Source organism: Psittacula echo, assembly GCF_963264785.1.
Source record: "Psittacula echo genome assembly, chromosome: 2".
Classification (NCBI taxonomy): Eukaryota; Metazoa; Chordata; class Aves; order Psittaciformes; family Psittacidae; genus Psittacula; species Psittacula echo.
The window spans coordinates 61,003,083-61,027,563 of NC_137737.1; the positions used below are offsets into that span (position 1 = coordinate 61,003,083).

The window sequence follows — 24,481 nt, forward strand, 5'->3', positions numbered from 1 at the left end:
TCACATGCTGGAAATGCTGCCAGTGAATGTTTCTGTGTGCTGCCTGCCAGGTCCCTAGGGAAAAGGCCTGGAAATGCAGTGCAGGAGGAGCAGTGGGAGCAAGGGAAAACCATTGTTTCTCACTGCTCGCCTGCTTGCATTTTCTAATGGGAAAACACTCCCTGTGAGGTACTGAGTTCTATGTCATTGCTGAAGTTGCCCCCTCCCCCTTCCCCCTTGCCCCAGAATTTACCATCCTCTGGTGCAGAGGAGGAGAGGCTGCAGCACTGCTACGGAAAAGCTGAGGCATGTTTTCAGTTTGCCTCCTGCTTATCTCTGCTGTTTGGACAGAGAGGTTTAAAAAGCTGGATTTTCTGTCCCTGCAGAGTAAACACACAGAACCCGGCAGCACAAACTATTTCTGGCTTATCAGTGGAGGAATGCAGCAGCTGAGGCTTAGCTCGAGTGGGCCGTCAGGAAGGCCCTGAAGGGGCCCCCTCCCCACTCCGTGCTATTAGAAGTGTGAGAGCCCAGCAGGACTCAGAGGGGAGAGTTGGAGAAAAAGGCAGAAAAGGGAAAGAAAGAGGAAGAGAGAGAGTGAGAGAGGCTGAGCAGACCCTGATGGCTACAGACGAAGTTACAGGAGGGGCTCGCAAAGCTACGAAAAGCAAACTTTTTGAGTTTCTGGTCCATGGGGTGGTGAGTCGGGAAAGTTAGTGAGCTGGCTGGCTCTGAATAGAGGGATGAGTGGAAACTGGAGGCTCTGTGCTGGGCTGGATTGGCTCCTGCAGTGTGCTCCTGGGGTGCTGCTAACTGCTTTGCCAGGAGAGCATTGGGGTCTGTAAAGCCCCCAGAATATGCACGGATTCATTGATAATATAGGCTTGTGTCTGGGGGGATGTGTGCTGTGATTTTTGCTTTGATTCTCCATGAATGGTGAATAGCATGCTTTTCAGTCTGATCATGGTGCAGAATCTGCACTGGATCTGACCCAAATGGGCTTGTAGGACACTTTGTTCTGTAATCAAACTTGTGTTTTGAGAAACAATTCTGATGAAAGCCTGATGAAGCCTTGTGGTACTGCCTCTCCGTCTTGTCTCCAGTCTTGGCTCTTATGTATCCTCTGGCTACTTAACAGGTGACTTTCAGGGGCTTGGAGAGATTAGCTCTGGAGATCTGTAACAGTATGGGAACTCACCCACTAGAGAATTTCAGGGTGCCATGCTTAATTAAATCAATCCTTAAGGTCTTTAATTTTTTTCTAGCTTTTGTTAAAGAATCAGGTCTTCCATCTCCATTTAAGGGGAAATGCTAACCCTGTTTTGCTGCCATTGGAAATGATGTTCTTTAAATGACTCTAGTGATTGAGGGCAGTCACTATTTATAACATTTGGATTTCTTGTATTGATACACATTTAACAAAAATAAGACTGTTAAAGAGCCCCAAGGGATGCAGATGTTTGGATGCTGATAGTATCCTAAGTGCTTTCTCTCTTGAAGATTCTGCCATTCCTGAAGATTTTGCCACCTCCTGTGACACCTTTTTGAAGACATCAGGCGGGGGTTCTTTTGCAGAGATCATAGAAATCTGTGGAGCTCACAGCAGGCTCCTGGATTGTCTCCATAATTTGGCCTTATTCCAGGTGTGTAGGAGATAGCATGTGTCCTGCAGATCCCGAATATGGTGGGACTTGTGAGGCTAAGGACTTTAGGTGCCATTCTGTGTTTGTGAGAGCAGTGAACAGGTGATGTGGTGCCACTGTACAGGGGCAGTCTGATGTGAAGTTGGCAGAGGTACAAGGATGACTGATGATCAAGTGTGCAGGTCTGTAGCAGTGGTTTTGTTGTGGGTGTGTGGGTTCACTAAGGTACCCTGGCTCAGGATGGCTGTAGCCGAGCAGAACCGTAGGCAAATTGGGAGGGGTGGGCAAATGGGATGCTTTTGCCTTTTCCAAGGTTTCTGTTGGCATTTGCACACCAGCTGTCTTCCTTTAGGATCACGAAGAGTGGCAAAAAGTTATGTGAATGTGCCTAGATGGACTTCATGTGAAAGCAGGATGCTAGCCTCTTCAGCATGGGAATTTTTAATTTGTACCAGAATGAATATAGCAGAACTCATTTCCATTGCTTATTTGGATTCTGAATAGTCTGCCTTTTCTGCCCTGGGAGTTTTGCCACTAGTGGCATCTTACTTGAATATGTGCATTTGCCTGGAATATCTGCATTTGTTTGTCATCTTCCCTCTACTTGTAAGTGAGGCTGGAGCTTCTTATCTGTTATTCTGTTGCGTGAACACCTCCTATATGACCCACTCCTTTCTTCCATGATGATCTCCTTTTTTGCTTCCTTGTTTGTTCCTTCCTTTAGTTTCTTCCTCATCTCTGGTTCATTTTGATCAAAACACAGGTGGAGATAGTCAGTCTTCCATTACTTAGAAAAGATAAAAAAAAGCTATGACTTCATTTTATGTCTTCAGACCCATATCCTACCAAATAAGACCATGTGCCATCACAGCCATTACGTTGAGTTTACATATTGCTGCCTGTTGAGTTTTATTACCGTCCACAGTGTGTCAGCATCTGAATTAATTCCTTGAAAAATCAAGTTACATAGTGAACTTTACTGGAATTCATTGGAGGCAGTTTCTGCTCTAATTCCAGGGGAAGATCTCCTCTTAAAATTACTTTTTTTTATTTTATCTATGACAACATTATTTGAGTTGGTTATTGCAGGCTTCTCCTGTCTCCCCTGTCCCCCCAGAAAAAAGGGGAGAGGTAAATAGAGGTAGAAAGTTGTGAGAAAATTTTTTGCTATGTGAACGCTTTAATGAACAGAATAATTTTGCAGTATTTCCCAAGGGCAGTTAGCTTTTGGATTCACTTGATCTTTCTGGAAACATGCGTTCCTTTGCTAAGGTCACTTCGCCCTTTGCTCTTGTGCACCTGATCTTGCCTTTGTTCTTTACCATATGGGCAGCTTAGAAGATGTCTTCTTCCCTATTTGTCCCAGTCAAGTAAGATAATGTTTGAAAGGTGAAATCTCTTAGTGATTAAAAATCTCAAGTGCAATACTTCATTCTCATTCTGCTGGAGTTCTTGATAGTTTGGTACACCGCCGCTTAGCAGTTCTTTTAAAAAAGAGTTGTTTCAGTTATTTGTTTTTATAATTCTTTTACTTCTGTTTCATCAGGATCTTGCACATTTGTTTTGTGGGAAGAGGTAATATATTTTTTTTTTGTTTCCCAAAGGCCTCATCCCTCACTTTGTCCTCTTTTTTTCTTGTTGTTCTTCTCTCCTCTATTTATAGCACTTTTATGGATTAATATGGCTTTAATCACCGCACTTACGTTGATTTATCTCTTTACTGATATTTTATCAGTATAGTATACTGATACTATACTGATAAAATGATACTGATGCATTTTCTACTGTCCACTAGTACATTTCAGGCTGTCTTTATGACATCTTCCTGTAGGTGCCCAGCTGTTGCTTTAAATTTTGTTGACCCAAACCAAGTTTTTAATCTTCCTGCAGGCTGTTCCTTTTCTCAGTTTCTTCTATCCTCTGGACCCTAACACAGGCCTCTCTGCTGGCTGTATCCCTTCAGCAGATGTTACCTTTGTCTTCTCCTCCCTCCCCACCCCCCCTTTTTTTTTCTTTTTCTTAATTTTTCTTACTCAAACAGGTATCTTCCCATATAGCCTTGAGAAGGTCTATGGTGCAGATTGTGCTAAAGCTCTTGTCCAGACATTTGTCCTTTGTGACTCACTTGCAGCAGCCTTCTCTTTGGTGCCTCGTACTGTCGACCTTGTCTGTGTCATCTTCACACAAGAAGCTGCTGAGAGGTTCGTTTTCTTGTCCTATTGTTCTGACCTTTTAAATCTGGTTTTGTCCTTTTTCTGTTCCCACTTTAGCTTCCTTCCAAAACCAGTCTTCTTGCCTTTTATACAAAAGGTACACCTGTAAAAGTCTATGTCCCTTTCTTAACTATCAAGTCGTATCTGTATTTACAATATACCTGCTGTCAGTTGAGATCACCTTCTTTTTCCCATAGCAATCTGTTCTTTGTCCTCTGTGCTTTGCTTAGGAAGCTCGTCTTGTTAATACAAGTCCTCATCCATATTTATTTTCTGCTAATATGTGGATTTTTTGATAGTTCCTGCCAATCTCTACAATTTACTATTAGTTAACACATCAAGACTGCTAGTTTATACAAACCTGTGTATCACTTATGTGACTCCCTTGCTTATCCTCAGTCGTCTTTTTGTCTGGTTACCTACCTCTCAAATCCGGTAATAGAATCTTATGGCAAGTACAGAAACGGTGTTATAATTTCAAATACAGTGAAAGAAAGGTCTCAAAGCATGCCATCATGTAAATAAATATTTAATAGAGTGATAAATAACTTATTGTCAATGTTAAAAAAGACAAAGAGACAGGTGTGGTGCCCCAAAGATGTACAGAGTATCTAATAGATTTATCAGCGATTTGGAAAAGGGGATGAGCAGTGAATTACATAAGCAAGTTTTGCATCTCCTTATGCATTGCCAGGTTTTAAATGAACTATGACCATTCAGGAGCAAGGCTTGGATGTCACTGTGAATAGCCTAGTGTGTAGCCACTGCTCCTAAGAAAGCAAGTAAACTGTTAGTCTTATTAAGAGATGGGGCAGAGAATAATGCAGAAGCAATTGTAAATCCGTGGCATATACTTACAAGAATATTTTTCTGGTTTTGGTTGTCTGCATAACTAACAAGGAAGAAGAGGGGCAACTCGGAGGACAATAGTAGTGGGAGGCCTGTGAAGACTTCAGGAATAAGAGAAGTTTTTATTTTTTTCTATTTATAATATCTAAGCATGGAGATTGATTAGGAAAGTTGTAAAATCTGTCACTGGAGGCTCCTAGGCATTGGTTAAATGGAGGTACTGGTGGTACTTACTTGAAACAAGGAAGGACTGTATGATCTCATGGGCTTACATTTCACTATATTATAAAAATTATATCTGTTTTATTAGAGTGGCCATCTGTTTTAAGTGGATAAAAGTGACTGTTTCTTCCAGGCAGTCATCAGCTTGTAGAGATCACTAGTAGAAGTAGTGAGGTGAGGAGAATACTAGGTTTGAAAAAAGCAGAACTTTACTAATGAAAAATATGCCACTCATTTTTATATTACCATGGATATAAATACTCTCTTGTTAGAGCATAAATCAACTAACACTAGAAAGACTAGAAAAGAGCCTCATGAACTGTCGTTTTTGAAAAGTTTGTTCCACTTCCCTAATACAGGGCCGTCTGCATGGTTCTCTGTGCTGGGATATTGTCAGGGCACAGGTCCTGGAGTGGAATCACTGGTTGGTTGCATATGCATTTCCCTGGTTTGTTAAACAAGGAGATGTTTGGGGTAAGTATACGACAGCTTAGAAAAATCAAGGGACCTTACCGCAGTGAAGAAACTTGATTTGGTGGGTATTTGCAGAAGACTGGTAGGGTGAAAACATCATACAGTGTTCAGCCATGTAAGTAAGGTGCAAACAGAAATGGGGGGTTTGTCCTTTCCTAGCCCTGGACTAACTGCAGGCTAGCAAATACAGAAAAGTTCACACACAATTAAGAAAAGAAAATTGTTATTTATTATATTAGTTATAGCTAGAGTTTCAGTGGAGATTGATGTGATTTTATGCAGTATTGGCTTGTTAAACAAATTTGAGTTGCTCATTGAGAAATCTTGGATTTGCTGATGAATATAGGTGCATAGATCTAATTGATCTAATCAATCTGTGAAAGGTTTGAATTGCTCTTCTGTTTTTGTTGGGTTTGGTGGTTTTTTTCTTTTTTCCCTTTTTTTTTTTTTTTTTTTTTTTACTTCTTTGGGTAATTGTTTGGGGTTTTTTTTAAGAAATACTGTAGGAATATGAAAACAGTCGCACTCGATCATTTAGCCCAGTGTACCCAGTTGCAGGAAGCAGCAGAAGACTGCATGGAAGTACAGGAACAAGGTGAAAACATAGTGATGCTTCATCTCAATACTTAGCATTTTGTAGCTCTGAAGCTTTCTGACCCAAAGCTGCTCTCTATGCGTGGTATCTCTGCATGGATTTTATCCATGTAGGTTAGTCCACTGATGTCTTCCTGAACCCATATAAACTTCTAGCATTCACAGGGTTTTGTGTCAGGAATTTTTGCAGCTTATCTTGCGTAAGGAAGTCCTTGGTCCTGCCAACTGCTAATTCTTGTAAGGGAAGAGACAGCGAGCTCTTGATCACTCTCCTCTCTTTCCGTGATACTCATGCTGTTGGAAAGCAATGTTACTTCTCCCTTGTCAAAGCATTCCTTTTTACAGAGTGAAAAGGTGTGTTCTGATAGTTCTTCACACAAAATCCATTTAATTCATTGTATCATCACAGTAGTGGATGTAATCAGATCTGTTAAAATGAGCAAGCTGATGGAACTCGATGGTATATAGGACTTGTTACTTTCAGTTCCAAAGATAGTTTTGTTTTTCTTTCTTGGATGCATACAAGTGCTTCATTTGCAGTTTGATGTCTGATTATTCTGAGTCATGAATGGACATACATGAAATAGAAACTTCTCAAGTTGCAATTTCTGTAAATGTGATGGTTTTTAAGTTAAAGATTTTTGGATTTTTGTGAACATTATTTAAAGTTGAGTGGAACCTGGAACACTTGGACCTTTATTCCAGGATGTGAAAGCTTTTGGGAAATGGAGGAAGGTGAATATGGCAGACAAGCAAGAAGAATTGCAATACTGATGTTTCTGCTTACTAAATCTCTGTAAGATTCATAGACATTTTAAAAAGGGAATTCATACGAAGTAACATCTGCAGTTATAGGAGAGGAGAGAAGCCATCTGGGAAACCATTTGTGCAGTCAGAAACCTGTTGCCATCAGGAAGGATCAGTCTAGTCTGAATTTCTTAGTTGTTTCAGATACTTCTAGTGACCCATTTGTACCTCCAGACAACATCTGGCATCTCCCCTTGCTTTTGCTTCTGCCCTATAGAAATCAGTAGCTACTGTAATGCCTTGGCAGGATATATTGTCTAGCCAAAGTACCTTCTATTTTTAGGTAAAAAAATATGCTGTTTGTATACTTGGTAATTACTGTTGTTCTCAAAATCTGCCAGTTGCTCTGTTAACAAGAAGCCCATGGGTGTTCACTGCATGCCATCAGAGTCCTTCTGTGTAGAACAAACATGGATAAAGTCTAAGTCTTTCAGAAGAAGAAATTGCTGTAGGTGCAGCTCAATGCTACAAGGCATTGCAGTGACTTCCTGCTCTCTGTTTGGTCTCTTTCTAAGGATCTTATAGGTGGTTTTGCTTTTCTTTTCTTGACACTTTCACCTGTCAGTTCTCCAGGTTATTTTCCTCTATCTGGTATGTCCAGACAGGAACCCTTCTTTTTTCTGCTTCAGCATTTTGGTCACTATGATGTTGATGTCCCTGGAGAAAAGACTGCAGCAGAAATACATAGAAAAGAACCACTCCAGTGCTGTCTCATTTCTGCCACCAGGGAGGAGAAGTTCACTTGAAGAATGGCAAAGTGGAAAGAAACTGTCATCTGATGTGATAGAAGTTTCAGGCAGGGAAGAAAGTAGGAAAGCCAGATGTGTGTCTTGGGAAACTGGGCAGTGGAAGGTAGCGATAGGAGCTTGGCAACAGGTGTTGGGGAGGTGGTATGCTTGTGGCACTGACAGTGTGCTTAGTTTTGGAAAGGTGTAGTCAGGGCAGTGGTGGACTGTGTACAATAATGCAGGCAGCCAGCAGAACTCTCAGGGACCAGTATGCAAGCATGAAATACTGGTTGTGTGCCTTTCACAGAATCACAGAATCATAGAATGGTTAGGGTTGGAAGGGACCTTGAAGATCGTCTAGTTCCAACCCCCTGGCTCTCTCTCTAAGTGCTGTACTCTTTGTCCTTGCTCTGCAGGCAGCTCTGCTCTACTCTTCATCTTCTCAGAGCTGTGAGAGTGGTCCTTTCAGCGAGGGACATACTGTGATCTTCCTCATTTCCTATGGCCCACAGTGGGTTTGCCCTCTGTCCATTAAAGTGTTTGAAGTACTGCAGAGTATATGTATATGGAGTCAATGCAGGAAAAAAATGGTTAGGTCTGTGGGTGAGAACAGTTGGGTCAGGTAGAGGTGTCTAGGGTAAACGATTTCCTAGGAAGGAGGATGTGTCAGCGCTGTTTTGCACTGCAGCCTTTACCATGGAAGATACTTGTTCAGGACAGATTGCATCCCTCTGAGAAGAGGGAAGGGACAGATCGTAACCCCTAGTTAGGTGCACCTCCATGATTTCTTTGAGAAGTAGTGAAGTACTATTTCGTATGAAGACTTCTTTATTTTTTTAATGTTAATATTGTGAAAAATTCAGTGTATTATCTGTCACTGCCTTGTCTTGCACATGTGTTGGAGAGCAAAATAAGCTTTTAGATATGTAAGGTACTGCTTGTGTGTTCTTCTTTTACAAGTTTACATAGAGAAAACATTTTCGTACCTTGGAAGTCTGTTGGGCTTGCAGCAGGGAGATGGCAATTGTGCAGTAAGTTATATTTCTTCTGTTGGTGGTATTGGAGATGGGAACATGAGAAGGGAAATTGAATATGCTTTTACTAGAGCAGTCTCGTTTTTCTCAGTTTCGTCATTTCTCTGTGTTTTTCCTATTTTGATGTGTGACAAAGGGAACTGAAGGAAGTTTAAAGACCTCAGACTTAGACTCACAGTAGGCCTGGCTTGCTGATCTTGTTCTCCAGACCTTAAGGTGTCCTTCATAGTAGCAGGAAAGCGGGTCTGCAGTCTGATCCTTGTGGCCGGACAGTCTCCATGAGGGATGAACATGAGATGGGAGTGCTCAGGATCTTGTCTCTCCTGAATGACTGTCAAATGTGCCCAGCTGATTGACAGGCAACAGCAGGCCCAGTGGTCTGCTCTTTGCTGGAAGAAGGCCATGAGGTGTAGGTTGACAGACATCAGAGATCTTAAGCACAAGCTTAAGTGAGAAGCATTTTCTGGGCCATTTGTTCCTGCTGACTCTGCCTGGGTCAGAGGGTGGGTGTGAGTACGTGGGAACGGAGAGAGCTGCTCTGTTCCAGCAGTTTTCATAGCTCTGTGTTTATGGGAGAAGAGTTTCCAGCTCTGCACAGAGCCTCGGCTTTGCCTTTTTGCTGCCTCCTTCTGCTTCTCTGCTCAGTGGCCAGACCAACAACCAGTTTCCTACATGAATACTTGCTGAATCCACCTGCTTGGTTCCCTGTGCTGGACCGTCTCCTACCTCAGCCTTCTTCCATACCAATTATAGCCATTGGTTCTTTGCTGATCATTCCCTTTCTTCATGCATACAAGTGCAAGGAATGTTGAAGACTTGCGATGATCAGGGAGGGCACTGAGCTTGGGCTTTGGGGACTGCAGTGCATTTGGGTGGTTAATTTGGAGATGCAAGTCCAAATTATGTTTAGAATAATACCTAATTATATATTATAATTACATATTTACAAATTATAAAAGGATGATATAAAGATTAAATAAACTATTTTTAAAAATTTCTGGTTTATTTATTAGCGGTGCAAAGACCTTTTTCCATCTCCCAATGGACTGTCCTGCATACCCTCTGTGGTGCAAGCACCTCCCTTTGGAGACCACAAGTGTACTTCTCCCCAGTACTTTTTCTTGTCTTTAACTGTTGATAACTCAATGAAGTTTCTGAGGCAAATATGTTTTCCATGTCATTAGCACCTCTTTGGAAAGGGATTTCACAGGCTGACTACCTACTGTGAGGCAGACTATCCTCTTTTGGCTGTCTGAGAGCCTGACTCCTCCTAACCAGGTCTGATGACCGAACTTTGTTATTCTGGAAGGGACAGTGAACAGTCAATCCCCAACTGCCATCTCCAGGCCACTCATGATTTTGCAGAGCTCTAGTAAACGCCCCCCTCAGATTACCTCTGTCGTGATGGAAAATCATAGTGTATTTATTTTCAGTTACTTGGATGCAGTTCCATATCTTAATCATTTCTGTGCCATTCTTTGTTGGTTTTTTCAGTTTTACTCTGCTGGTACCTGCAGGAACCAGAACTGCATGCAGCATTCATCGTGTGGGCAAACTATAGACAGTAGCACAGTGATGTTCTCTGTTCCCTTCCTTGTCATTTCTTTTGTTTAATGGCTTTTTTTTGACCTCTAGTAAGCAGTGAACTGCTGTTTGTTTTTTTTTCCCCCGGACGTATCTGTTTAACATCATGCTTCTGTTGGGCTACAGTCAGCTCAGAGCCCATTATTTTGTATATGATGATTGGATTGCTTTTCCCCCAAGTTATTCACTTCAATAAGTATTGAAATCCATTTTCATCTTCATTTTTAGCATTCATTCTGTCTCATAAAAGTCCTTCTGCAGTTCTTTGAAGCTGGCCTTCATCCTTACCAGCTTGAATAACTTAGCATTATCAACAAACTTTTTCACTTTGTTTTTTTTCTCTCTTTATTTTTTCCTTTTTTTTTTCCTTTTAATCCCTCCCTTCTTCCCTTCCCAGGTTGCTTATGAATATGCTGAAAAGCGTGAGTCCCAGCAGCACACTGCATGTGCCTTCCTTTTCTTTTCAGAAACAATTACTTTACCTCATTTATCCATAATGGATGATACTGCCTCTTGGTTCCCTTAAAGACTTCATAGGGGGACTGTACTTTCAAAAGACTTTTGTGTGTGTGTGTGTGTAATTATCCTTATTCATATACCAGTTCAAATACCTATAAGGCTATGTGTATATTTCTCTGTATTTTCATATGTATGTAGACAGATAATAAGCATCTTGATAATTCTTAGAATGAAACTAAGCTCTTGTTTCTGTTTTAAATTGAATTTTACAGGTGGTCTTTATTTCACTGGTGTGTTTTTCTGTGATGACTACAAACTTCTAGGATTTAGAACAGAGTTTACTGTGTCTTGATCAGCATTAAGCTTGTGATTTGACCCTGAGTGTCTCTCCAGAGCATGCTGAAGTCAACATAAATGTCAGGACTTAGAACGCCTATAGGGGCTGCTGACAAACTACCACGTTCCTTTTTTTTTTTTAATTTTTATTTTAGAGGCTTGATAGAGACATGACCTTTTCTTAAAAGATGCTTGTCACTTTATGAACTTACACTGCTCTCTGGTGTAGGTGAATGAGAGGGCTCTTAATGGAAAATGTTTTATCCTAGTGTTTCAGGGTTCACCTTTGCTTGTTACAGTCTCCCTTCTGATCAAAGCAGCCTGCTAGTCAGTGCAGAATCTGAAGCACTGTAGATGTGAGCTTGCTTGTGGCTTTGATTAGCATGTGAACTGCACCAATCTGGGCTGCGTGTAGCTGCCATGGAGCTTTTTCTTCGATCTGAAGGTAGAGCTTTCTTCTGTAATCTGGCCTGGACATGTTACTGACCACTGAGTGTTTTCCCAAGCCTACTATTTTTCATCCTTCTTTCCTGTCTACTTTATCACTGAATGCCTCTTTACTATATCCAGGAAATACCAGTGCAGAGCTCATGTGCTCCATGTTGCTGCTTAGTGTTTACAGGATGGTTAAAATGGGGAATGTGCTGGAGCTAGTGTTTGCTTAAGTACAAATGTCTTAGAAGCTGAAGAAACAGGGACCAAACTGGCTCTTCCTTCTGTTTTGCTTCCTCTCTAGCGACCTGGGATGCCATCAGGAGCTCGAATGCCCCATCAGGGGGCTCCCATGGGTCCCCCAGGTCCCCCATACGTTGGAAGCCCCTCAGTGCGACCTGGGATGCCCCAGACTGTGATGGAAACAACAAGAAAACGCACTGCACCACAGCAGGTCCAGCAACAGCAAGTGCAGCAGCAAGTGCAACAGCAGCAGCAAGCCACTCAGAACCGAACTAGGAGGTGAGTGTTCCGGAAAGAAAATATGGGAGGACAATTTGAGGAAGAAAAAAATGATATCTTTTTAGCAATAGGTAGCACCTTTAAGATCAAATAAGACAGGATAGAAGATTTAGATATTGTCTGTTTCTTAAAGCAGGAAAAACATTGGTAAATTTTACTCTCTACTTTGTGAATGATCTTGAACAAACTGACCTTTACTAATGTCTGGCTTTGCAGTTATAATGCTTTTACCTCGCAGGTTTATCAGGCTATAAACCTGGCTGTTATATTTAGCCTTTAAAGTTTATGAATAGATCTCTTCTAATATAGTACAATTACTGCATTATTTGTTATCTGGTGTGTATAGTTTCTCTGATTTCTGACTGGCTAACAAAGTGGTTTGTAAACAAGACAAGTAGAAAAAAATTTTCATTCGTCATGTGAATGCGTGTACAATAGTTACTCAGGAGAGCGGTCATAAAACTTGCAATTGTCACAGGCATTCCTGCATATAAAGTAAAGAGGTATGCATAGAAAATAATTTCATATCATTAGAGGGTTTTTTTTTAAAGGAGCTTTCTTTTTAAAATATGCCCACTTTGTACAGTGCTGAATGCATTCTTTCTTAAATAACAGCTAATTTCTTTTTGCAACTTATTAACCTCAGCAGTCTTGAGTTCCTAGTATTTACCAGTTCCTGGTAAATACAGCAGACATCTAGGTGATCTGCCTTTTGCAAAATCATTATAGGTGTATATATAGATTAAGACAATATTCTGGTAGTGTTGTCATATCCAGTTGTAGCTAAAACGTGATTCTCTTAGCTCAGTGCTTTAGGAGCCCTGCTCTTTCTGGGTTATTTGCCTTGGATCAGCAAGCCAGACTTGGGCGTGCTTATGTCTGGGATGCATCTGGAAAGGACACCAATCCTGAGAGTATTAATATATTATGATTGAATAAGATTGAATACAGAAGGAATGTGTATGAGTGCAGCGCATGAGCGCAAGAAATGCATGTGCATCTTGGAGGCCTTGCCCAGCACTAGGCAAAATGCATGTTCCACAGCACCTCCCAGGAGGTACTCCTGGAAACTGCACAAAATAATGCCTAGCCTTCAAATATACAGGGTAGATATAACCTGAAAAATTGCCACTGCTGGTTAATTAAGGTAAACTTTAGTCATTAACTAGTTTCCAGGGATCATTAAAAAAAAGTATTTTCTAAAAATAGATGTCGTAACTAACAGAAGGAAGTGTTCCCCCTCCCCAGTTCTCAACTTCTGTGCTTCTAATTTGGAACCCAGCAGTGATCTCTAATGTAGTGAGTCCAGCTCACACTAATGCTTCCTAGGTACCCAGGAATGTTTCTCTGTTTCTTCTGCCATGTCTTACCCTCAGATAATGTGTTGAATATTTCTCTGTTGTTCATTTATGCCTCCCTGTTGTTTCCCATTGAAATTTTTCTGTTTTTTTTTTTTTTTTTTTTTTCAGGCAGACTTTCCTGGCGCCTTAGGTGCAATTCTGGGAGTAATAGACTCCTATGCTGTATGGCACAAACAGGCCAAAAAGGTGTAGTCACCCTTTCTTGGCAGATTTGGTGGAGACCAAAATCTCATTTCTGTAATAGACTCTAGGAGAACTGGTTGAGACCCAAGTTGTTGGGGCTTTTTTGATTTGCTTGATATTTGCTTTTTAATTGCAAGCCTTTGGGGTTGTTGCATGTGTGTGCATATCCCATTTCCTTTTGGGAAGGTGGAGTTTGTTCATGCATTACTTCCACATTCTGTGAAGTGTTGCAGTGCAGATTTGATTTTGTGAGCTGTGGAAGGTGTTGGAAGTTCACACCATGTAACATTCATACACTTTTAAAAAGGGACATTTTTCACCTACGAGGTTGGGTGTGACTGTGTGGATGAATTTTCTGCCCCTGAGGAAGGATGTAGTTTGCATCTCTGGGCACAAAGAGTTCTTCAGGCTTGACTTCTATGGGCATGGGAGAGAATCTAAGGATGTGGTATTTCAGGCCAGGCTTCTTATTAGCAAATGTAGGAAGGGAGTATGCCACAGCAATGTGTGTGGAAACAATTTTTACGTGGTCATGGCTGATGACAGACTTCCTGTATAAAAACAGTAAGGAGGGGCATCCTTGTGACATGGCAGAGTGGTAGCAGGCAGTTGTTTTCTCCCAAGTGTCTGTCACAGATGGAATGATTCATTTCCTGCTTACGAGGAAGGCCTCACAAATTACAGAGGTGAAGAATAAGGCCTGAATTCCTTCTTGGCCCTGTTAGAGAGAGCTAGGTGACAGGTTTGGTGGGCACAAACAGGTTTTAGAATCTGAAGAGTTCAAAAGACAATGTATTTGGCAATCATCCTGACAGAACCATTTCTTAGGCACATATACATTTGTGTCTATGTTCACGAATACAAGGATGTTGTTAAAAGCATAGATTTGTAAATGTGCTTACATATGGGTATGGACACATTATGTATATACACGGCAGGCATATGTATATCTTTCGACTTGTATGTTCATAAAGATGAAAACTGTGGAAACATGAGCCCTTTTGCATATCGCCACCTTTGCATATCACTCATGCAAATACATTATAATAAACCAAATGTATATATGTAGGGAAGGGTGTGTATATATGTATGTTTTCATACATCGTATGGAATACACATACATGTTTTCATCAGCACTCAGTTTTGGGCATTAATGAATGAATGCACATCCTCTGTTTGAACAGGTTCACATTCTGTTTACAGGCACTCAACCACTTACATGTGCGTATGCATAGGTGTATGATGCCATTTTCACACATACACACTGTCTTCCTACATGCTTTTTCTGCATCCACAGACAGCATGTGCACATGCACTTGCATACATTGCTGCCTGGCACCATAGAAGATGCTGTGATCAAAGAACTTGCACACTTCTTTCCAAGATGCATAACAGACAGCCCTGATTTGTTCTTAGCTAACTACCTCCCCAGGCTGCTGAGAGAAGGGGTCCTAGGTCCTGGGCATGGGTGAGACCCTTTTGCTGATGCATGCACAGCTGTGCACCAGCATGTGGAGATGTCAGGATAATTTAGCAGGTGGCCTCGTTACTCCTAGATCTGTCACCATGGTAACGTGTTTTTTTCTTTAAAAAATGTACAGTGCCAAGAGGAGGAAGATGGCTGACAAAATTCTCCCTCAGAGGGTGAGTCGCTTTCATTTCCTATTCCCTTCACAATCAGTTCAGGATCTTAGTGTAATTAGAGGGGTTTTAGAAAATACTTTCACTTTTTGTTTAAAAATCTAATTAAAAAGTAAGTAGGCAGTGGGTAAAAGTCTCGAGAGCAAGGCTGGGGCTGGAGCTGGGGGCTGGGAGTGTGGAGCGCAGCCGGCCTGTGCCGGCCTCGTGCCCTAGGTTAGCCGAGCCAGCACTGCCACTTGCTGGATGGACAGTGGTGCTGGGCCGTGAAGTATAGACTTGACGCTGGGGCCCTCTGGGTCTTAAGGATGTTTTTGATCAAATGTTGAGGCTGGTCAAAAGCTAGTTCAGGGCACAGCTGTGCCTGTAGGAGATGGGCTTGTTCTCAGGTCTCTCTGGCACGGTAGAGCTGCCAGGTTCTAATTTCTGTGGTTGTATCCTAGTAGGACTCCAGTGAACCCATGTAAACAACAGAGTTCAAGGGGCCTGCATTGTCCAGAGAGTTAGTAATTCCCTTACCCTGGGGATATGTCTAGCTTTTAGTGTCTGCCTATGCTTGATCCTCAGTGCTTAAATCTTCTACTTCCTTTGTAAACATCAGAATTTCTCTCTGCTCCTCTTCTCTTTCATTATTCCCAGATGTTTCCTTTCCTGCGTCCTCTTCCGTACAGTTCTTCCCAAACCTACTTGGTCCCAAAATGCAAGCTTCCTTAGTCTTCAAGACACACAGCCTTGTCACATCCTAGACCCAGTTTCTTTAGCTTCTGGTGCATTTTCTGGAATCAAAATCACTTTGACAGGTGTGTAGATCTCCATGTCCTTTCCAAGTCTACCTCTCCACTGCTAGTATAAACCCAAAGTTGCCAGCAGCCTCCACATTCTCTTCTGTGTCATTCCGCAGGTACCTACTGCCAGCTTTCTGAGGAGGTGAGCCCACTTTGGTATTCCTCATGTCATATCAGCACTTCATTTCTTGTAATTCCAGCCACCCTTTGAAAGCACAGCCTCTCATAGCTTAGCCATTAGTTCTCTCATGCTGCTGTCTTGAAAGGACTAAGCTACAATTAAATCCAGAAGTTTGAACTACTTGCAGCCTCCATGGTATTTGTATTAAAGCCATTCCTGCATTTCTGTATCTTGCTTGGAGTCTCTACTTTCTTAGAATGAAAACTACATTTCTTGTGCTGTCAGTTCTGTCTGTCCAACACATACTGTTTCCACAGAACACTATATGTCCTCTATGGTGAGGCTGTTGCTTTAAATATATGTCCATTTCAAGGCTCTTCTTCCTCCCCGCCCCCCCCCCCCCCATCTGGTGCCTTTCTGAAATAAAAAGGTCTTGCTCACAGCAGAGGTAACCAAAGTTTTCCAGAAACAGAAGACTTGGGCCCCTGTTTATCAGATTCATAATAATTCTTTAATAGATAGAGCCTTATTCAAATATTTCAAAAACCTACACAGATGCTAGCACCTTTCAGGATCATGCTGTTACCTAGTCTTCTTGCCTTTCAGTATCTTTGTTGCTGTCAGTCAATAATTTTAACTGATGGAGTGATAAGGCAACACTAATTGGTAGAGTTCTGTCTGCAATGGAGGTTTTATCAGTGCAGCTGGAGTGTTGGTATCGATGGTGTGACGTTGTGTTTGGATTAAGGTACTCCATTAAGCTGCAGTCAGTGTATCAGAACCTCCTTACACTCACCATTCATGGGATGGGAAAATCTGTTTGCATCGATGTCCTGTCAAGTGGAAGATTTGCACTGGTGGCTGTGGAATGTGTGTGGAACACAGGGTAAAACTTCCAACTTTCCAGAGCTACTTCTGGTGTATTTTCCAGCAAGTCAGCCTCTGTTACCCACAGATCTTTTGCAGACTCTTGCTTTGTGTTTTCTGGGAGCTGTGAAGGGGAGAGGGGAAGATAATTAATAAATTTTAATCTTGCAAACCATCTTATGTAATAGTGGAAAAGGAGGTGGGTTCTTAGTGTTACTTGCTGTGATAGTGAGTCAGGCAGTTGGCACAGATAACCTTCTGCTGGACTTCCAGGCTCTCTGATCAAGCCTGTGCTATAGCACTGGAACATATTCCTAGTTGGGTAGGGTTATTCAGCAGCTACAGATCAGCTGTTTGACAAAGATTTGATTTTGATGGATATAATAGTATGAGAAAGTTCAACGTAGCAAACTATTGCATGTAGGAAGATAGAATTAAGGAATTGCATGGGACCTCCTCAGACATACAGTCTGGTTCCCTTTGTCATGGAAGCCGTGGCACAGTTGTTGCCTCAACTTACTTAGGTTCCTTACTTCTCAGATACTTTAGATCTGTCAGGTTTTTGTTGTTTGGTTGTTTTGGGTATTTTTCTTTCTTGCTATGCTAAAGGCAAGTGCTTTTAGTTTACCAGGTAAGAGGGGCTCCTCATAATTCTAATCCTCACAGTCCTTCATTATATCTATTCTAGGTTAAATTCACCTCTTTGAGCCTCTTTAAATCTACCTCTCAGGATGCCAGAACCATATGCAGTAGTACAGATTGCCAGTATCACCACTGCTTGAATGCCACTAATGCATTTTTATTTCCACTAGAAATAGCTAATAATGCAGATTGGGATTGCTTTTATTTTTTATGGCCTTGCTACATTGATACAGCATATGGTCATTCTGTGATTGACTAATACTCACAAGTATTTCTGCTTTCTATTATTTGCAACTGATGAATTCCTGTATTATGGCAGGAATTATGGGTATAGACTCTGAGAAACATGATCTTGTGCTTTGTAATGCTGTATTTCATCCTGTTTCTGTTATACAGTTCTCAGTTTCCTTATGTTCTCTGTACTATCCTCTGACTTGTACTGACGGTGCCACCCAAATTTGTCATTTTAATTTTTCCTAGCATACTTCTCCTTCTTGTGCTGGAGCTATTAATGAATATATCTAAATAAAATTAGTTTAAAAAATGGTGCATGAAGTCCTTCCTGCTTTAATACTTTTTTCTATGCCAGTTCTTTATCACAGATTGTTCTTGTTCTGTTCCCTATTTTTCAGTCTTAAGTAGTGGTTCCCTTCATGACTGCATGTCAAATGCTTTACGTAAATGCAGGTTGATTTGATCTACTGTGTATCTTTTGTCTAAATGCAATTTTAATTAGAAGAAAGACTTGGTTAAGCCAAGGCTGACATACCGTAATGTAACAAGGCAACATTTTTTGTGGTGTATTTAATATTAACTCCAGTTCTGTGCAGCAGGCTATACCTAACCCTGTTTTCCTTATCTCTGGGTCCTTCCCTTGTTCTCAGGTCACTGAAATGCTCATTCAATTTTGGAAAAGTTCATAGGCATCTTCATTCATAACTGAGGACCTGGATCTCTGGAGCTGATGTGGCCTGTGTGACCCAAGTCTAGCAATTGTGCCTCAAGTCGACCTCAGGCCACAAACTGTCTGTAGAGAACCACGACTGCATATCAGACTTAGCCTCCTTTTTCTCCAGGCTTTGTTTCCTCATTACTTCTGGTCAGTGTCTTATTTTCTTTTAGTTCTGAGTCATTACATTTTTTCACTGTTCTGTTTCTTCAGCTTCCTTGCCTACCCATTCTGATGCAAGAATCTCAGCTGAAAATCATTCTGACTTCATAGCTATGTTTCTGCTTTTCCTCATTTAACTTGCTGAGTGGAGTGCAACTTTGAAGCAGCAAGCTGCTTCTCCTTAAATAGCATGCTTGTCACTTAATATTGGCTGCTATTCTTCTTACTGGGCCCCAAATTCCCGTGAGGACTTTTTGTCTAGCTGTGCTGACAGGTTTTTGTACAGCTGTCCTCTCCTTTTCATCCTCTCTACTTCATTCTCCTTTACACAAATACTCAGTCAACTCCTGCTGCCAGTCACAGACCACCATATGAGATTCTTTGCACAGATCCCATACCATAATAGTTGTCCTGTTGTTTTTTGGTCCCTACATGGCTGTTGTGACAGCTCCTCACCTCTTTCTCCATCTGAGCCAATTAGAGGTGAGGAGCACCTGGATTTGCTATTCACTTATAAGAAAAAAATAGGGATGTGATAATCAGTGGCAGCCTTGAATGCAGCAACAAGTTCAAGATCTTGAAGGGAATGAGGGAGGAGGCTAGTGAAATACAGACTCTGGACTTCAGACAAGCAGAGCTTGGCTTATTTGGGGAACTGGTAGGTATGATTCCATGGGAAGCAGCTCCAAAGGGCACAGTGGCTTATAAAAGCTTGCAGGTCTTTAAGGACCCGCCAAGCACAAGAGCAGTCTGTCTTGATATGCAGGAAAATGAGCAGATTTATGAGGAACCCAGCTTAACTAAGCAGAAAGCTCATGGTGGAGGTCCCAACATCAAAAGACAGTATATAAGAGGTGGAAGCAGGGAGAGGCTACAAAAGAGGAATTTAGAAATTTTACCTGAATGTACAGTATCAGGAAAGTCAAAGCTCAGCTGGAGTTGAGATTTCCAAGGGATGTCAAAGGCAACAAGAAAAGCTTCTTTTGTTACGCTTGTAATAAAAGGCTGACCATGGAAAATGTGTGACCGATGCTGAGTGGTCTGGGTGATACAGTGACAACAGAGACATATTAAGTCTGAAGTACTCAAAGTTGCCTTTGTCTCAGTCTGCGCTAACAATGTCTTCCATACCTCTGTGATCCTTGAACATGTTCAAGAGGAACCAGCCAGCAATGGGCAGGGATTGCGCTAGGGATTACTGGAGAAAAAGTCTCCCAGTGACTAGAAAAAGGCAGTCATTGCACCCATCTTTGCAAAAGGCCGAAAGATCAATTCTGGGAACTGCAGCCAATTGGCCTCACTTTGGTCTCTGGGAAAATCACAGAGCACCTGCTTTTTCAAACACATTTTTGAACACGTAAAGGAGAAGAAGGTAATAGGGAACAGTGAGCATGGATTTACTGAGGGTGAATCATGCTTGACGAACCTGATTGCATCCTCTGATAAAACGACTGGGTCTGTGAGCAAGAGGTAGCAGTGGATGTAATTTACCTTGGCTTTAGCAAAGTTTTCAACACTGGCTTCCATAATAGTCTTGTATCCAAGCCAACTTGGTCTGGATGCATGGACAGCCACCTGGCTGGATGATTTGGCTTAAAGGGTGGTGGGTAATGTGTTGTGCTCTACTGGGAAGACAGTGCCAGGCTGTGGAGGTTCTATCTTGGCAGCAGTTCAGTTTAGCATTTTTATCAATGAAGGAACATTGACGTTGACATAGAAGAAGCAGGGGAGTACTTGCTTATAAAAGTTGCAGATGACATCAAATCATGGAGTAGGGGGAACCAGCCAATATGCTTGAGGACAGGCTGCCATTTAGGGGAAGCTGGAATGAACTGATGGAACTTTATGAAATTCAGCGAGGTCAAATGCATAGTTCTTCCTTGGGAAAGTAGGGGGCACTAAGCATTTACTGGGAGCAGTGCTGTCGGAAAGGCCATGGAGGCCCTGGTGGACAATGAGCTGAGCGTGCACAAGAAGTGTGCCCAGGCAGCAAAAATGACTAACAGCATCCTGGGCTGTATGAACAGGAGCACAGCCAAGAGATTGAAGGACTTGATTACCTCAGTACTTGGTAGCTCGTAGCTAGAGCACTGTGTTTACTTTTAAACATTAAAAAACATTGGCAAACTGGACTGGGTAAAGGGTTGTCATATTGGTCAGAGGGCTGGTTCAGCGTGTGAGGAGAGACTGAGAACACTGTCCTTGTTCAGCTGGAGGAAGGATGTCTCTGAGGGGATCTAACAGCAGCTTTCCAGCTCCTGAGAGAGGATGGTCAAGAAGATGGAGGCAAGCTTTTCAGTGGAGCATGGCAGGAGAATGACAGCCATCAAGCATAATTTGAAACAGGACAGGAGGTGGCTATATGTATGGAGAAACTTTTTCACAAGAGGACAGTTGAGCATTGGAACCCAGACAGGTTGTGGAATCTTTCAAACCACAACATAACCTCATTGTTGACACTGCTTTGAGCAGAAAGTTGGACTAGAGACCTCCCAACATCCCTTCAAGCTAGCGTCTGTGATCCAGCTGCTGTTCCATAGAGCGTCTCTAGCAGAAGTCTGCAGAAATGTTGCTTTCATATGCCATCTGATTCCCTGCTCTAGAGTTGATGCTTTCCAAGATGATTGCCTTTGTTGTCACATCTTCAGTTGTTTCTTTGGACTGCATGCCTCAGAGGTTTGGTCGGGTCATAGATGCTGCCCAGCCACCAAACATAAAGGAGCTACTGAACTGCTGTTACTAAAACTCTGAGAGTAACTCATAAGGAAGCCTCGTAATCCTAATTCATAGATGTGACTTATAGCCTTCTTTTATGTAGTTAAACATTCAAATATAAACAGTGTGGAGCTTAGGTGCTTAGATGTATTGCTTCTATCTGCCCATGTTAGTCAGTGCTCATAACTGATTACCAAGAGTGGCTGGTGAAAAACTTGCTCACTTGTTGCTTGTAGTGTTGCAAGATCTTTGTGGTTTTGAATGGTATCTGCATGGGGCCATAAAATTCAGAATGGCACAGGTTTTAATTGCTTTTGCCATGTTACTGGACTGTATCATTGGCTGTGTGGTAGCCAGTCAGAAATCTTCCCTGAAACACTCTCTCTCAGGGATCAAGACTCGCAAGGTGGCACAGAGTTAGCATTTCTAAGGAGTGTCAGCTCTTACCTATCCTTCTTTGACTACCATAGAAGCCTCAACAGTAGATTTTGTCAATAAGCTATAAGCTAAAGTTTCTTAGCAGCAAAACTGCCCACTAGTTGGTAAGTCAGACTTCAGTCATTGTCACCTGTGAAAATGCTGCCTTTGGAATACTCTTTTTGATGTATCTAGGTTGTGTGCATCTGCTGTAGGTAGCAAAAAAATTGGCCCAAGTATTGGGCTTGTCAGGCTTTGGGAGCAAGAGCCTTGTCTTCTGTTACTTCTCTCAAAGATGGAAATTACAGGCTAGCCTAATTCTAAGGAAATAGCCAAAGCTCTGTCTATTAGTGTCTGATGGTTTGGGGTTTTTTATTAAGAAAAAAAAAAAAAAAAAAAAAAGGCTAGTTGCTGAAACTGTTTTGTTTGTCCCTGCTCAGGTAGTGAAGAATTCAATTGTTCCTACCTGACATGGATCTCATTTATTTATTTTTTTTCCTGGCACCTGTAATGATAGCCAACTTTCACTTGGAAAGAAACATCAATCTGAAGGGCACACTCTTACGTGTCTGGTTTTTGTTGTTGTTGTTTGGTTGTTTTTTGGGGGTGTGCATGGGTGGCTTTTTTGGGGTTTTTTTATTATCTTAAGTTTAAACTAAAGTTATGCAGGTCACAGCATGGTGTCTGTCTGCTACATACAATCTGCCTGATCAAGAAGGGTACAAAGCCTTTCTTAGACAATCTGGAAGAAGCCCCATGGTTGCAGGCGCTCATACGGGGAAGCTTTTACCACCCTGACTTCTGCTTTGAGGGCTGCAGCGCTAAGCACAAGCACTACAGGAGATTTCCTGGATTGGATTTAGGACCATTTCTTGACACAGGCAGTCAGCAAGCCAACAAGGTGAGATGTTCTGCTGGACCTGTTACAAAGAAGGAAGAACTGGTTGGGGATATGAAGGTCTTTGAGGACAAAGGGGCTCAGAGAAGCTGGCTGAACTTCCAAGAACAACCTCTTCAAAGCACGGGGAATGATCAGACCGGAGTGCAGAAAGTTGAGCAGGCCTGGCAGGAGGCCAGCAGAGTCAAGCAGGGAATTCCGGAGTGGCTTCAAATGCAAAAAAGGAGTGCATGGAGGTGTGAGCAGGACTGGCCTACCTAGCAGGAGCAGCACAATGGTGCTCAAGCATGCAAGTCTGAAATTAGGGAAGTCAAAGCTCAGCTGGAATGGAACCTAGGAATGGGTGCGATGGGCAACAAGAAAGCCTTCTGCAAGAGGATCAGCAGCAGAAGGAAGACTAAGTAAAACCCATGTCTTGGTCTGGTTCTGCTGCTCATATCAAAAAGCCATGGAAAAGGCCAAGGCACCCAGTGTTGTCTTTGCCTCTGTTTCTCCTGGTATGCCCTGTCCCCAGGCCTCCCAGGTCACTGAGCCTACATCAGAGTCAGAGCATGGCTGTTGGAAGGGACCTTAACAGGCTGCAGAAACAGGAGGGCAGTTCAACGTGTAAAATTCAACACAGGCAAACAGAGAGTTCTGCTCCTGGAACAGAATAACACCATGCTGTGGTGCAGGTGGGCATCAGCTGGATAGAAAGCAGTTTTGCAGGAGAGGACCTGAGGGTCCTCATAGAGAATGAGTCTGTGAGGTAAGCCATCTGTGACAAAAGCCAACTGCAAAATGGGCTGTATTAGCACAAGTGTTGTCATCAAGTTGAGGAAAGAAGCTATTCTTTGCTATGCCACACTTGTGAAACTGTGTCTGGACTTGTGGGCAGAGGACCACAGAGACATGTTATCCTGTCAGGCTGGATAGGTGTGAGGCTCGCAGAGGACCACCAGGATGCCCAGGGGCTGAAGCACATGCCTACCAAGAGAAGCTGCAAGAGCTGAGTTTGTCCAGCCTTGATAAGAGAAGGTGAAAGGGAGAGTCACTGCTGTGTGGAATGATGGAGAAAAGACAGAGCCAGCCTCCTCTTGGAGGTGCACAACAGTAGGATGCACAACAAAACATTGGAACAGGCTGCCAAAAGATGCTGTGGGATGTCCATCCTTGGTTAGAGACATTCAGAACCGGACTGGACAAGGCCCTAAGTAACCTGATATAATTTGAACCTGGTTTATGCAACAACTGGTCTGCGGGACTTCTAGAGGTCTTTCTGATCCAAATTATTTTGGGATTACTAAGGCTTAAGCAGTTGTCCACCACATCATGGCTTTGCCAGATACTCTGTGAATCCTTTGTGTGTTTGAGGACTCTTCATCAACATAACTCCAGAAGTTCAAACAGGTTGTTGCTAGGATGTGGGGTGACTTTGGTGTTTGTCTTTTGTTGGAGAGAGCTGTGGTAGGTGCATCTTATGCCCCTTGACTAGCAAAGAAGTGCTGACTGCCTTGACACAGAGAATTTGTGAAGATCAAGAAAGGCTGAACTGCATATAGACCTTTTTCTACTCTACAGGAGTACTCCTATCAGGGCTCCACCTGAAGAGACTCACATTCTTTCAGAATTCAGTATCCTACAATGTTAAGTTTATGGTGGAATGGGTTATACTCTTGTTGGCAGGAAAGATTACATACAGTCATGCTGGATGTCAATGAGGCTGACACAGATCTATTTCTTAGGTTTGCTGGTGGCCACACTTCACCTGGGGATGCTAACGAAAACCCAAACAACCCCCTTTAGAAAACTTTCTATGCCAAAAATGCATTTCCTAGCTCCTATGTTTTCTGATGGCAGAAGTCACAGAAAAGATTACTATGTTTAT

At 42.3% G+C, this 24,481-nt stretch overlaps 1 protein-coding gene across 1 annotated transcript in view; it reads left to right on the forward strand.

Moving 5' to 3' along the window:
* Positions 1–600: 600 nt before the first annotated feature.
* SMARCD3 (SWI/SNF related BAF chromatin remodeling complex subunit D3) overlaps positions 601–24,481 on the forward strand; it is a gene marked incomplete at its 5' end in the record, with an annotated part of 55,179 nt that continues 31,298 nt past the window's right edge. Inside the window, 3 exons of the mRNA XM_080611075.1 lie at positions 601–678; positions 11,659–11,876; positions 15,022–15,064. Coding sequence (XP_080467201.1) covers positions 601–678; positions 11,659–11,876; positions 15,022–15,064 — 339 coding nt within the window. The remainder of the gene's footprint in view (positions 679–11,658; positions 11,877–15,021; positions 15,065–24,481) is intronic.